Source organism: Cynara cardunculus, assembly GCF_001531365.2.
Source record: "Cynara cardunculus var. scolymus isolate 2C chromosome LG 5, CcrdV1, whole genome shotgun sequence".
In the NCBI taxonomy this organism is placed as follows: Eukaryota; Viridiplantae; Streptophyta; class Magnoliopsida; order Asterales; family Asteraceae; genus Cynara; species Cynara cardunculus.
The window spans coordinates 23,945,403-23,961,824 of record NC_037532.1 but is presented as its reverse complement, the minus strand read 5'-3'; the positions used below and the strand labels follow the sequence as shown (position 1 = coordinate 23,961,824).

The 16,422-nt window shown below is 35.6% G+C and overlaps 1 protein-coding gene across 4 annotated transcripts in view; it reads left to right on the top strand.

Moving 5' to 3' along the window:
• The first annotated feature begins 4,531 nt into the window (after window positions 1-4,531).
• LOC112513423 (tRNA threonylcarbamoyladenosine dehydratase) overlaps window positions 4,532-16,422 on the top strand; it is an 18,507-nt gene continuing 6,616 nt past the window's right edge. For 2 of the 4 annotated variants that reach the window (XM_025119681.1, XM_025119684.1), the window contains exons 1-9: window positions 4,532-4,635; window positions 4,790-4,830; window positions 6,047-6,164; window positions 7,087-7,234; window positions 8,820-9,032; window positions 9,808-9,858; window positions 10,343-10,477; window positions 11,083-11,217; window positions 11,417-11,632. In XM_025119681.1, coding sequence (XP_024975449.1) covers window positions 4,538-4,635; window positions 4,790-4,830; window positions 6,047-6,164; window positions 7,087-7,234; window positions 8,820-9,032; window positions 9,808-9,858; window positions 10,343-10,477; window positions 11,083-11,217; window positions 11,417-11,632 — 1,155 coding nt within the window. In that variant the 5' untranslated portion in view covers window positions 4,532-4,537. The remainder of the gene's footprint in view (window positions 4,636-4,789; window positions 4,831-6,046; window positions 6,165-7,086; window positions 7,235-8,819; window positions 9,033-9,807; window positions 9,859-10,342; window positions 10,478-11,082; window positions 11,218-11,416; window positions 11,633-16,422) is intronic. The other 2 variants (XM_025119682.1, XM_025119683.1) reach the window with 2 other exon arrangements.

Sequence of the window (16,422 nt, the reverse complement as noted above, 5' to 3'; positions counted from 1 at the left end):
ATAGTATAGATTATGTATTTTAAAAAAAACAATAATGATGTTATTTTTGAATAAAATATAAATTTGAAGATATCATAAAAATTTTAAAATATATATATCAATGTTAATGTCAAATCAACTATTTAAAAGTTTTCATTTTTTTGTAATTTCTTTAATTTATTTTTTATTATAATTTAATTTTAGTTTAATAATGAAATAATTTATTTTTGGTTTGATAATATAACATTATATAAATATATTAATTAAGTATTCTGTTAGAACTCGATGATTATCCTAATTATATTTTAGATTTTTTATATTTAAAATGAGATGTTTATCATGTATTTGATTATGCTTATATGCAGTTAGTTACACGAATTCAGATATGGAGGTTTAATAAGTTGTACTTACGTACAATCTACTTGTAATCTTGAGTTTTAAGTAATATGCATTAATAAACAGTACTTTACGTATAAAAAATGGTTTTTAAGAGTTTTTGTCAAATGCTTTATAATATAGTATAGATACATACATAGAGGAGCAATCAAATGCAAACCACCCAATTTGTACAAACTGTGCAAACTACCCTCATTCGTCGATTTCATTGTTTAATCTTATGAATTTTTTTCATGAAATTGTTTCATATAATACTTTTTTTGATAAAGTTGTTTCATATATGGTTATGAAATTGTTTCATATAATATTTAATGAATTTTTTATGAAATTGTTTCATGTATTTCTTTAAAATTAAAATAATGAAAATGATAATATCCATAATTAACACCCTCCACAATAAAAATGATTAATCAATCTCTATTAATAAAAAAAATGAACAAAATGAAAAATTATGATTGGTTGAATGAGATTTGTACGGTTTGTACAAATAACGTGGTTTGCAAAGTAAATATTTTCTATATACATATACATGATATATATATATATATATACATACATACATAAATATTTATATACATACCGGTAGTCGAGGTCGGTCGGCCGGAAGTCAAAATGAGGTGATCAGCGGCCGTGAGGGGTGGTCGACGACAGCTACGGGTCGGTTTTGTGGTTTTAGCTCGCGAGCGGTTTTATGGGGTGTGATTTTCACAAGCGGCTGTCGAAATGATGAAGATAGGGTTTTATTCATGTTGTCATTACCCATGGATTAGTCCGCTGGAAATATTTTAAAAAATTTAAATTTTTTAAAATTAACCGGTTTTCTTGAAATTTTCGATTTCCGACGGATAAATCCGTCGGTTTTTTAATTACTATTATTATTTTCTTTTTAAATTATTATTATTATTATTATTATTATTATTATTATTACCACTAAAAATATTATTATTATAATAATTATATTTTTTAAATTATTATTATTATTATTAAAATTATTATATTTATAAAATTATTATTATTATTATTGAACCGTTAAAGCCCAATATGATTTATAAAATCCTAATAGGCCAATACGGTCTATTAAAGTCCAATGGGTCCATTAAAACCCAATACGGTCCATTAAAGCCAAATACAGTCCATTAAAGCCCAATACGGTCCATGAAAGCCTAATACGGTCCATTAAAGCCCAATACGATCCATTAAAACCCAATACGGTCAATTAAAGTCCAATACGGGCCACTAAAACCCAATATGGTCCACTAAAGCCCAATAGAACCGTTAAAGCCCAATAGAACCGTTAAAGCCCAATACGATCTATTAAATTCCAATACGGTCCATTAAAGCCCAATACGTTCCATTAAAGCCCAATCGGTCCATTAAAACCCAATACGATCCATTAAATCCCAGTACGGTCCATTAAAGCCCAATACATTCCATTAAAGCCCAATCAGTCCATTAAAAACTCAATACGGTCCATTAAAGCCCAATACGTTCCATTAAACACCAATACGATTCATTAAAACCCAACACGATCCATTAAAGCCCAATCGGTCCATTAAAACTCAATACGGTCCATTAAAGCCTAACATGATCCATTAAAGCAGGATACAATCCATTAAATCCCAATATGGTCCACTAAAACTCAATACGGTCCATTAAAGTCCAATAGAACCGTTAAAGTCCAATACGATTAATTAAAGTCCAATACGATTCATTAAATCCCAATACGGTCCATTAAAGCCCAATACGTTCCATTAAAGCCCAATACATTCCATTAAAGCCCAATCGATCCATTAAAATCCAATACGGTCCATTAAATCTCAATATGTTCCATTAAAGCCCAATACATTCCATTAAAGCCCAATCGGTCCATTAAAACCCAATATGGTCCATTAAAACCCAATACGATCCATTAGAACCCGATACGGTCCATTAAAGCCCAATACGATCTATTAAAGTCCAATCGATCCATTAAAACCCAAATACGGTTCATGAAAGCCCAACACGATCCATTAAAGCGGGATACGATCCATTAAAGCCCAATACGGTCCACTAAAACCCAATAGAACCGTTAAAATCCAATATGATACATTAAAGTCTAACTAACATCCACTAAAGCCCAATAGAACCTTTAAAGCCCAATACGATCCATCAAAGCCCAATCGGTCCATAAAAACCCAATACGGTTCATTAAAGCCCAATACGATCCATTAAACCACAACTAATATCCACTAAAGCTCAATACGAACCGTTAAAGCCTAATACGATCCGTTAAAGACCAATATGATCCATTAAAGTCCAATATGATTCATTAAAGCGCAATAAGTCCATTAAAACCCAACACGGTTCATTAAAGATCAATACGATCCATTAAACCACAACTAACATCCACTAAATCCCACTACAACGCGTTAAAGCCAATAAAACCCGTTAAATCCCAATACGATCCATTGAAGACCAATATGATCCATTAAAGTCCAACTAACATCCACTAAAGCCCAATATGATCCATTAAGAAAAAAAATTTAAAAATGGAAAAAAATGAAAGCCGCCGGAAATCCGCCGGCAAAAGCCGCCAAAAATCCACCGGAAATCATTAAATTTTTAAAAAAATCTTGAATAATTATTAGCCGCTGGAAATCTGCCGGAAAGGGCAGGCAAAAATCCACTAGAAATCGTTAATTTAATTTTTTTTTGAATAATTATTACCGGCGGCCATCCGGATTCTGCCGGAAAATTTTAAAAATAAATTTAAAATTCAAAAATAAATTTTAATTTTTAATTACTTTCTGGTGGATCTTAATTTTAAAAAATTTATTAAATATTCGTCGGAAATCTGCCAGTAAGTTATTGTAATTAGATTTAAATACAAGTCTAATATGATTAATTATGAAATCCACCGGAAATTTTACCAGAATAATTTTACCGGCTGTTTTCCGGCGGAAGTCAACAGAAGTTGACTTTTTTGTTATCCGACCGTGATCCACCGGTAGTTTTTCGGCGGATTTTGTCCGCCGAAAATCTCGCCGGAAATAACTAGTTTTCTAGTAGTGATATATCTTAAATTTTAATATAATTACATATATTTACATATAACATCCTGTAATTATTATAATTACATTTGAACACATGTTTTCATAATTATCCTCTAAAAATAATTGTATCTATGATCAACTTGATTTAATCTGGGTTTTTTCAAAAATGAAAGCAAACATATTCTTTACGTTCAATGCTATTACTTTACATACTCCTCAATAGTATGACACGTGTGGTAGACTTATAATGACTTATAATGACTTACAATACTAATACACTCTTCAAAAAAATTATATAAAATAATAATAATTCAATCTAATTGATAAATATGAATAAAAAATTCAATTCTCAAAACTTAAAATATAAATAATCTATTAAAGTAAAATTAGAAGAGTACTTGTGCAATGCAGCGAGACATATCTCAATTTTAATGTTCAATTTTATTATTTGTCTTTGTCGATGTTATAATACGATTTTATGTGTTTTAAGAAAACAATAATGATTTTATTTTTAAATAAAAATAGAAATTTAAAGATATCATAAAATTTTGAAAAAAAATATACCAATGTTAATATTAAATCAATTATTTAAAAATTCTTATTTTTTATGTAATTTCTTTAATTTATTATTTTTATTATAATTTAATTTAAGTTTAATAACGAAATAATTATTATTTTTGGTTTAATAATATAATATTTTATAAAGATAATAATTAAGTATTCTGTTATAACTTAATGATTATCCTAATTATGTTTTAGATTTTTTATATTTAAAATGAGATGTTTATCCTGTATTTGATTATGTTTATCTGCAGTTAATTACACGAATTCAGATATGGAGCTTTAATAAGTTGTACTTACGCACAATCTACTTGTAATATTGAGTTTTAAGTAATATGCATTAATAAACAGTACTTTATGTATAAAAAATAGTTTTTAAAATTTTTTGTCAAATAATTTATAATATAGTATAGATAAATAATAAAAACCTTATTTTGAATTTAGAGAACCTAAAATATGGAGCGTGAATAATCGTTGTAACAAATCTACCAAATGCCCAAAATGGTCATCAACTACACCTTTTTACATTTCCCCGGCATTATTCAAACCCCAATAAGAGCTGGAGAGAGATGGAGGAGAGAGCTAAGTCTCTGGCTTTGATCGCAGCCGGTGCTCTTTTGGGCTCCATTACTGCCACCGTAGCTGTTCTCAAGCTTCTTCCTCCTAGGTATCTGTATTACCCACTACTTGAGGAATAATATGGTCTATGCTCACCCCGTTGTTGATGAAATCAGCATAAGATAATCATAGTAAAGCATGTAAAATTGGAACTAACTTTCACAATCGAGAAACTTACGTTTGGTTTTAAAATTTTCTTGCAGAATAGCTACGGTTCAATACAGTAATGGTGCGAAATCAAATGGTAAATTCATAGATTACCCTAATTTAGAACCTATCTGAAGCTTATTACTGCCTCGGTTTTTGACTTCATGTGTTGTTTTTTCCAAATGCAAAATTGACATGTAGTTTCTATGCATCATTTGCTTAAGAAGTATAAACCTTTTTCTTGTGAAATATTAGAAATGAGATCAATTCTGAAGTTAAAAGATTGCCCACTTGATATTCTAAGCCAGAGGGTAGCTCTACCTTTTCTTGGTGAAGGAAAGAATGCTTCCTTTTTGCATTATCAACTTGGTATATTCCGTATGATTGTTCCTTTGAGTTTCTTCTTTATGTTAGAGGGACGTTCGTGTGAATAATTCTAGAAAGCCAGTGACTTAATATATTGATAATGGTGTGTTCCTCTTTCTAAATTATATATCCACTGGAGAGGGCATACTTAATGCTCTTGTTGGTGCTAAAGCATTTACAGTTGTCTTCATCCGCTTGCTATATTGATGAATAGGGCTGAACTCCAGAAACTACATATGTTGTTTTCTTGGGTCAAACATTTAGCCAAATACACATTTGAGGGATTTGAAACCTTCTTAAAAATGAAAATGCAGTTTCTTTGATTCTGTATCAGGCATAAAGAAAGCTTGATTGCGATAAAAGAGTATTATTCATCATGTTGGAGCCTCAAGTACATGAATTTTGCAAATTAATTTTGTATCAACCGACTATTTTGGAGAACCAACTTATTGAAAGCAATAATGATGATACCGTCAAAAGAATAAGTCAACGGACAAAGTTCTTCTGTTTACAGTAATGGTTTTTATGGATTGTTTGGTTGATCGTATCTTTGCCCACTTTATTGTCAATGTAGAAAAAAGTTGAAGAACACAAAATGTAATAAGCGTGAATTGAAAAAAGAAAATAGAACATAACTTCTGTAAGTAGACAGTCTTGTCCTGGCTGGTTTTAATTTTTTAATCACATAGGTCTTACTACAATACTACTGTTACCGTTTACTGTTATTTGTTGCCTGTCGCACACACTCTTGTTCTTTTATTATTTTCCTATATCTTATGCACTCCATTTTCTTTTCAAAGACCCCAATTTAGCTCATATCTTCCTAATTCTTTTGCCGCAAGCCGGATGACTCCACAAAACAGCCTCTCTAGTATAATAAACTACCTTTGTGTTCTTTCCGCCTGGTGTCGATGTTGCGCTCTGATAGTCGTATGATTGTTTCATAGGCGAAGCAGTTTTATCTGCTCCAGCTGCAGAAGGCAATAGTTCTCTAAAAGCAGAGATGTATGAGATCGACCATGCAGACCTGTTAAAAGACGAAATAGTTTCTGAACAGCTCACCAGGTACCTTTGACTTTCCAGAGCAATAAATTTGAATTTATAATCTTTTGTATTCTTGGTACTCCCTAATAGTTTCCTACCTTTGTGATTTTGGATGTTACTATTTTAGTGTCCACTTTCAGAATGCAATTACCTCTCTAATTCAAACTGGTGCTCTTGCAATAGATAATGACAAAGGTAGTGAGATTTTTTTTTATGAATTCCACATACTAAATGGTTCCTTCTATTAGTTATCACCCTTCTCTTGCTTTCATCAGAATTTTTTACTTTAAACTTGAATCGCTCTTTCAGTCACATCCATGCCGGGTTCCATAAATCCATCCTACTGTAGAGACACAAGTGATATTTAAATGAACCTCATATAAAGTGGGTTTGAGTAAAACCAAGGAGTTGACTGAAGTGACATTAAACCTTGAAAATTTTAGAAGGTAATATTGTAGCAATATAAAAAAGCGAGAAGTGGTTACTGCTGAAATATGACCATCTTAGACTCTTCAAAAGTCTTAGTGGACCTCAAGAACAAGATTGTAAGACTACTTGCTTTGAAGGCACAATTATATATAAAGAATGTTTTAAGGCGTATTTAACATGAAAATTAATACATTTAGGAAACTCAAGATTCTTCCATTCTAGTACTACCACATTTTTCTGGTTTATCATTTTGTCATTTAACCATGAAAACTATGTTGAAGACAGAACACCTACTCAAGTGACTGTGTGTAACTGTATAAGCTTTCATGCATACAGTGGGTATGGGACAGGGAAGATTGAGACGATTAATGATTATGCTTCATGAATATTTGTACATTTGCTAGCTTGCAAGTATTTGAAGGTTTGGGACATGAAATCCTGAATAATTGTTCTTCTACACCATCAATATGTGTGTTAATAGTGACGTGATATATTCCATTCTTTTGGATGTTAGGAATATTCAGTTCTTCGGTTTTGATGCACAACAAAAAGTGACAACATCCTATGTTGTAGTCATTGGCCTTGGAGGGGTCGGGAGTCATGCTGCATCAATGCTTTTGAGATCAGGAGTTGGCAGGCTCCTCCTTGTAGACTTCGATCAGGTATCTTTTCTTTTAAAAACTTGATAATGGTCTCCAAGGTCATAGGAGAATTGTCATATTACAGTTAGGCCAGAGAAAAATAGAAGTTCATCTGAGACCAATCAATTGGCTGTTCCCTTTCCAAGATGCCACTCTGGCAAGAAAGCTCCCTCCAGTCACATAACCTGTGTAAGGAAATTCTTTTTCCCTAGACATGTAAATGAACAAATTTACCTTTAATTGTTCAAACTATTGAAGCATAACATATAAAGTGCAATGCACTAACATTTGTTTCATTCATGTACTTCAAATATTGTTTTCTTTGGGAAAATCTGTTTGTGATTGAACTTGCCACTTTTTAACGGTTGATGATTGAACTCAATTTTTCTTTTCAATTGATTAATTTAGGTTAACTTACTCAACAATTGGTGTAATGACAGAAAAATATCTGGCACTTGTGTAAATCGGAAGCTAAAAACTGGGAAACAACATATACCTATGACTCTAACCAAGGTAGGGTATGGGTACCATACACCAAGTTTGTCTATTTCTGAAACTAAACCTACCATAAGCGCCAGGTGCCTCGAGCTTCTGAACTGAATTTTCTGCTCAGTTGCTCAACCTGTGGATGAACAAGGTGCCTGTGGAATTTCTTAGCATTTGACTCCTTTATGCTTTCGAAAATTTCACCTTAGTTCCTGGTAGTTTTTGAACGTACACCATTACCTAAAGCGTGATCAATGAATCTTTAATAACAATGCTTTTATCATTTTGAACCATCATAATACACAGAACATTATTGACTATAATAACGGCTAAGCATCTCTTGGAGAAGGGGACTGTTCCATTAGTTTAAAGTGTTAGTGGTGAGGTGGTATTCTACTCTCATACATGTTATTTTACAAATCTTGCTCCATGTGGGCATTATGAACCAAGCATGTGCTCAGTTGATCTTTATTATTGCCTAAGGGAGATTCGGTGACCTAAATGTAACCCCACTATACTGTGAAAGATTCTATGAGGAGGTAATTGAGAATAGTACCTTGAACAGCTTCATATTTCTATATGGCTGAGGTGTCTTAGATGTCATGACTTTGTATCGGCAAGTACCTTTGTCTTGGAGTCCTGGTCTAGTAACTATCTGCATTCTGCCATCAGTTCACATATGGATTTTTTCTTTTTTCCTGTTCCCTTTATATGATTGATTTTCTTTTAGACCCTTCTAGTGTGAGGAGCTGAATTTTTTTTGCTTAGCCTCTTGTTCTGTTCAGCTAGAAGGCATTTGGCTTTGCATGACATAACTCTGACCTTCTCGTTAAGTTTTTTGTGCTACTAGTAGGTAAAATATTGTTCTAGATGGTTGTCCGTATGCATCCTCTACTTCTGAGAATTTTCCAGCCTTTTGGATGGACTTGAGATATGAGTGTATCTCTTTGCCTTCACCCTTTATATAACTACAAAAACAACACATTCTCTTCATAATAGTTAAATTTAGAGTTTCTTCTCAGTACAAGTGCATATAACTAGCCCTGTGTTTGGAATCAAGGTTTTTACCAAGCTTGCATGCATCATTTATAATAACCGGGGTTGCTTGATACATTTCAAGGTTTCACTTTCGTCTTTGAATCGACATGCGGTTGCTACGAGAATAGATGTTGGCACCCCAAAAGCGTTATGCCTTAAGAAACACTTCTCATCAATTTATCCAGAGTGCCACATAGATGCAAAGGTGCTGTTATATGATGCTTCTTCAGAAGAAGAAATTCTCTTGGGTGATCCCGATTTTGTTTTGGACTGTATTGATAACATCGATACAAAGGTATATTTCCTTCTCAATATCCTGCTTCCTACTTCCCAATTCAGACAACTGCATGTATCATGTTTGGTGCTATACTTGTAGTCTAGTTGTATTCTCCGTGCTTACTTATTTAATTGGTAATTGAGTAGCAATTCCATTATCTTCCCTGTGAATGTGTAGGCTGCAATGCTAATGTTCTTTTCGTAAGTTTGAATGGCATTGTAGAAGGCCAAGCTGCCTTTGATGATTGAAGATATGTTTCCTATTTTCTCTATTTGATTGCATGGTAAAAAGGATTTGATAAAGAAAACAAAAAGAAAAGGAGGGGAGGTACTACTATGGGTCTATGAGTACCATATATACCAGTCAACTGATTATGCACATGGACAGGGATGACAACAGGGAGGATATGAGGTGGGGGTGACTCCGCTGTATCCGTCCTGCACCCATATATAGCCTGCCCTAGCTTCTCATATTTTGTACCCATCCTGCGCCCATTGCCTCACCCCATATCTGTCCCAATCCCGACTGGTTTTAAATTTAATGATTTTGGTACTTTAAAAAAATTAAAATACAATTTAGATAAAGTGTAAGTTGAAAAAAATGTTATTAAACGAAACTAAAAGAACAAAACACAAAACAAGATAAAAGAACATAAAAAGTTACAAATCTAACTGAGGTGTTTTTGTAAAAAAAACTTATACTCATACTATGAATATGTGTATGTGTACAATATATATAAGCATGTGTGTTAGATATATGTATGTATTTTTAATTTTAATTTTTTGCAAGCCAGGGTGTTCATGGAAACAGTCTCTGTACGTTGGGCCGTTGGGGTAGAGTCAAGGTTTGCTTACATCCTACCCCAAACCCTACCTTTGCATGGGATTTGCTCGGTAAATTTGGTTTGGTTTGGTGTAAATATCTGTGTGTGTGTCTATATATAGGGTGGATACAGGGTTTTGAGCTACACCACCTATCATCCCTGAATTTGATCAGGTCATATAAAACACCCTCATATCTGCCCTGCACCTGCTAGTTACCCCCCATAACCTCCCCATGAAGGGAATGGTGATGTGTACTGCAAAACCCACACTGTTGCCATTCTTATGCATGGGCATCACTCTGTGAAAACGGAAATGTATATTCCTTATCATTGCTTGGGTTGTGAATTTAGACCTGCTATTGTGTTAAGGATTCTTTTAAGTAGATAACAAGAGTTCCATGATGTGCATTTCAGTTGTTTACAGAGTCGTATGTAGCAATTACACAGCTATTTTGGTAGATTAATTCTCTTTCAGTGATAAGTCTTTGCTTAACGTGTATGACAGGTGGCTCTTCTTGCTGCATGTGTACGTAGGGGTCTAAAAGTTTTGTCTGCTACAGGAGCTGGTGCTAGAGCTGACCCAACGAGAATCCGCGTGGCTGATTTGAGAGAATCTACTAACGACCCCCTATCTAGAGCAGTAATTGTTCTGTCTTCTACAATTTTATATTTTAATGCATGTATTCGTATGTGGTTGTTGCATTCTTAGCTTCAATCTTATTGTACACACGTTCAAAAGCCAAGGCTATGTCAACTTGACTAGCTCTTTCGAGCACTTTGCATCTGGCATTTGCATTCGACATATCAAATGGCAAACAGCATGCTTCTACATATCAACCGTCAACCCTGATGTGAATTAATATGGTTTATTATACATATTATCCTTGTGATGGTGTTTGAGCTACATAAAGTATTTCCCTAGAACCATATTAGCATTTGTTAGGCTTGTAGAGTTTGCTCTTTCTGATTGAGCGGCTAATTCAATTCTGGTTCAACTTTAACAAAAAAGGTATATCGTGTATGCTTTTTAACATAGAGTTCATCTCCCACTACAAAATGGCCACAGAGACTTCCTGTTTCTTTTCAATGCACACATTGGTCATATTTTGAGAATCCATGTGTTGCCTCTAATTGTATCTTATATAGTTCACATTAATAAACATCAAGGCAACCCGCAACACAAGGATTACCCTAGGTAATCATGGGCAGCGTGATAGGACTTGATCAGACATATCTACTTTGCAGGTTAGACAACGTTTAAGGAGAGATCATGGTATTGAAGGTGGCATTCCTGTAGTTTTCTCTTTGGAAAAACCCAAGGCGAAACTGCTTCCTTTTAAGGGACCTAATGGAGATGAAGAGAATCCTTCAGATTATCAAGTGAGGACGTTTATTATATATTTTGTACCCACTTATTACTGCTTACAAGGTTTCATGCTGATGGGATTTTTCTCTGGAGCTAGTTTATGAATCGTCGAATCAAGTTCTTGTCCTTGTTTTTCATATTAATTACTTGTGTCTTGCTAGTTGCTATGAAAAATTGAGTTCTGAAATTAAAATTTTAAAAACATGACATCAGGTGGTGCCCGGGTTTAGGGTCCGCATAATTCCTGTTTTGGGAACAATACCTGCTATTTTTGGACAAATCATGGCATCATATGTTGTGACAAGACTGGCAGAATTGCAAGTCCACATGGAGCCCATTGTGAACTTCGATATGGATCATTACCGCGTTCTACATCAGCGCCTTATTGAGCACGAGGAGTTGATTTACGGCACCTCCATCCAAGTTCAGGTACTAGGTTCTAACCCTTACATTAATATTTGATCCTGTTCATATATTTGTTGCTTGTAGAGACACCAAGGACGATTTTAGTTTTGCTGCTTTCAGTTGGTTAATTTTCATTTATGTGGTCGTGGGTTTTGCTCTTCCACGATGGGGAATGGGGATGGGACATTACTTCAACTTTGGTTGAATTCAGATTATTTATGTGTGAAATTGATGCAAATTGATTGTTGTCGGTAGCTTCCTTATTGAATTGAGTAAAGAAAAGAAATATTACAGAGGTTACACGGCTTTCGAGAGGCCAGTTCTCTCCCTAGAGAGCTTGCGCTCCTTTTCAAACTTACAAAACAGAATGCAACTTCCACTAACAAACTCCCCAATATAAAGGAGCTGTCTCAATTATTCTATTCAGAAAAATACCCAAACTACCCTCCACTTACTTACAACTAAACTACTTAAATCTTCTCTTATATGTAAAACGTACAGTAGGCTTATCAATACCTCCCCCCAAAGCTTTCACCTTGTTCTCAAGGTGATTATTAGGAAACTGTCGAGCCAAAGCTTCCAAATTCTCCCAAGTCGACTCGAAATCGGACAGCCCTTTCCAATTGACTAACACCTCCAAACTTCCTGCATCATTTTTTTCCAGCCGTCTTAACATCCAACAAGGCTTCCGGCTCTACTTGTAACACCATATCAGCAGATACTTGAATTGGTATGTTCTTTGTAACCAAACAATTCCCAACATCTCTTCTAAGTTGTGATACATGGAAGACAAAATGTATCTTTACTCCTTCCGGTAACTCTAAACGATAAGCGACTTTTCCGATCTTTTCCAAGACTTTGTAAGGACCATAAAATCTTGCCATCAACTTTGGACTATTCCCATTCACAAGGGATTTTTGTCGATACAGTCTAAGCTTCAAAAACACCAAATCATTAACAGCAAAATCCACCTCGGTTCGTTTCAAATCAGCTTGCTGTTTCATTCTACACTGCGCCTTCAAAAGATGCATTCGTACCTCATCCCAAATCTCATCTCGACTCATCAATTCCATGTCTACCGCTTGTACCACAGTTGAAGCATCTTTATAACGTAATGAAGGAGGAGGATCCCGTCCATACAACACCTTGAACGGAGAACATTTAAGAGCTGTATGATACGCCGTGTTGTATGACAATTCTGCCCATGATAACCATTTGCTCCACTGGCGAGGTCTATCCGAAATCCAGCACCTCAAATATTGCTCCAGCCCTCTGTTCACCACTTCGGTTTGACCATCCGTTTGTGGATGATAAGCTGAACTGAATTTCAGAGTTGTCCCTTGCAATTTGAACAATTCTTTCCAGAAATTACTCTGGAATACTTTGTCACGATCAGAAACGATTGAGTTGGGTACCCCATGCAATCGGATTATCTCTTTAGAGAATACCTCCGCTACCGATTGAGCCGTAAAAGGATGCTTTAGACCCACAAAATGAGCATATTTGCTCAATCTGTCTACCACCACCAAGATAGAATTCAAACCACCTGAATTTGGTAGACCCTCAATGAAATCCATCGAAATATCACTCCAAACTATGTCCGGAAGAGTCAACGGCTGTAGTAACCCCGCCGGTGAACCACTTAAGACTTTGTTCCTCTGACATGTTTCACATCCTTTAACCATATTAAGTACGTCCTTCTTCATACCAATCCAGAATAACTCCGCTGACATCCGTTGGTACGTTCTTTCTTCACCGTTATGTCCCCCAATCGGTGACACATGGAATTCTTCAAACAACTTTGGAATGATCATCGACTTTCTGGGCAACACTAATCTACCCTTAAAGAATAACAATTCTTGTCTTACTTCGAAGCCTTTATGTCGACTAACATCTTTCGACACTTCTTCTTTTATTTTGAGCAAAAAATCATCCATTTCCAACTCTTCTTTCAAACTTTCCCACTGTCTCCATGATGGCACACTCAAATTAGAAAACTCTATCTCTTCATGCTTACGAGAGAGTGCATCAGCAGCTTTATTAGCACTCCCTTGTTTGTAAACGATCGAAAAGTTATACCCCATTGGTTTACTCATCCAATTCTGATATTCCGGTTCCACCACTTGTTGCTCTAACAAATATCGGAGACTGTTGATCACTGTGAACCGTGAAATGCCTGCCAAGCAAATAGGGTCTCCACTTCTTTATAGCTAACACTATGGCCATCAATTCTTTCTCATAAGTTGACTTTTGCCTTGCTCTTGTGCCCAGAACTTGACTATAATAAGCCACGGGCTGTTCATTCTGCATCAAAACAGCCCTTAACCCTGTCCCGGAAGCGTCTGTCTCGACTACAAACTCGGCTGAGAAATCAGGCAGCTTCAATACCGGTGGAGAAGACAAGATTTTCTTCAATTTGTCAAAAGCCTCTTGTGCTTCCTCAGTCCAACCAAATTGGTTTTTTTAAGTAAATCCGTGAGGGGACTAGCTATAACTCCATATCCCTTCACAAATTTTCGATAGTATCCCGATAGCCCCAAAAAACCTCTCAACTCCGTCACGTTTCGAGGTACCTTCCATTCTAAAATCGTTTTGATTTTAGAATCATCTACCTCCACTCTTTTACTTGAGATCATATGACCCAAGTAACCTAGCCTTTCTTGACCAAATTCACACTTCTTTTTATTGGCATATAATTTGTTTTAAGATAACAATTGAAACACTAATCTCAAATGGTCAATGTGTTCTTCCTCCGATCGACTATACACCAATATATCATCAAAGAATACTAGCACGAACTTTCTTAAACAGTTTTTAAAAACTTCGTTCATCAATCCTTGAAAAGTGGACGGTGCATTTACGCATTTACAAGACCGAAAGGCATTACCTTAAACTCGTAGTGGCTTTGATGTGTTCTAAAAGCTGTCTTTTGAATGTCTTCATCCTTCATACGAATCTGGTGATACCTCGATTTCAGATCGAGTTTGGAAAACACTTTAGCACCGTGTAATTTATCTAGCAGCTCATCGATCACCGGTATCGGAAATTTATCTACCACCGTAGCCTTATTGAGAGCTCTATAGTCGATGCAAAACCTCCAACTACCATCTTTTTTCTTGACTAATAGGACGGGACTTGAAAAAGGACTGTTGCTCGGCTGGATCACTTACGCTTGCAACATTTCTTTCACCAACTTTTCTATCTCATCTTTCTGGTAGTGTGGGTAACGATAAGGTCTCACGTTGACTGCATCTGTTCCCTCCTTCAAAACAATTCCATGTTCTTTACCTCTCCTCGGTGGTAACCCTTTTGGCATATTGAATACTTCCTCAAACTCTTCGAGAATCGATTGTACCTTTAACACTACTTCTTGCACTTCATCATCCATCACTGTATAAGCTCCCAACTCCACCAAAACAACATGTCCTTCTTGTTGGATCAATTTCCCCATGGCTTTTAATGAAATTAACGATTTCCCTAAAGAGGGATCACCTTTCAGCACCACCGACTTACCTCCGATTGTGAACTTCATAACTTGTTGTTTCCAATTAGTGTACGTTACTCCTAAAGTTTCCAGCTATTGAATCCCCAAGATCACATCATTGTTTTCCAATTGGATGGGCAGAAAGTCTTCTACCACCTCCAAACTTTGCACATTCAACACAACATGCTTACAAATCCCGTTACTCTTCACTTTGTTCCCCATTCCCATCGTTATAAAATACTCCTTCGTTTTGTCAATCTTCAGATTCAACTTATCTACTATATCTTTGGAAACGAAATTGTGAGTTGCTCCACTATCGATGAGGTTTACCACTTTTTGACTTTCTATGCTTCCTTCCATTTTCAGTCTTCGGATTCGTCAGGCCTACTACCGTATTAAGATGAACTTCGACTTCTTTGCTCACCTCAATCACGTCAGCTGTATTCAGCACTTTACCGTCCTCAACTTCGCTACCAGAATCCACCATTTCCTCCTCTTGTACTAACAAAACATTTAACTCTTTTTTTTACACTTATGGCCTGGAGAATACTTCTCATCACAATGATAACAAAGGCCCAAAGCTCGTTTCTGCTGAACCTCCTGATCCGACAGTCTTCTATACTCCGATCTCGAGTGGTTTATCGAATTGCTCATCGAACTAGAACTATTTACTGATTCAACCCCACCGGTAACAATCCTATTACTTGAGAACGTCGTAAATGATTTTTTAGGCACTGAGAACGTTCTTTCCTTATCGATCACATTGTTTCTAGCTTCAACTTTCATAGCCATCTCCATCGCTTCCTCAAGTGTTACTGGATTGAGAAGTTGTACCTCGACTTTGATCGAATTCTTCAACCCGTTGATGAATTGACTCATGAATACTTCTTCCGAGATTCCTTCCAATGGTGCCGCCAATTCCACAAATTTCATCCTAAATTCATCGACTATACCTTCCTGTTTGACAGCCAAAAACTGTTCGCATAAGGTTCCAGCTGCTGCCGATCTGAATTGACGAAGAATCAGTTGACGCAAATCCTCCCAACGCGAAATCGGATGCCGACGATTCTCCCATTGAAACCATCTTAAAGCAGTACTTTCAAACGATATAAAGGATGCGTCAATTTTTTCCTGCTGCGTCAATCGATTAAGATAGAAATAGCGTTCCGCATGAAGAATCCATCCATCAGGATCGGTTCCATCGAAAGAAGGAATTTCCAGCTTTCGACCTTTCACAGAAAAAATTCGACCCGATCTGTTGGTCCCAAAGGGTCTACAAGAATACTAAACAGTTTGTAGAAGGGGGGGGGATGAATACAAACACAATTTT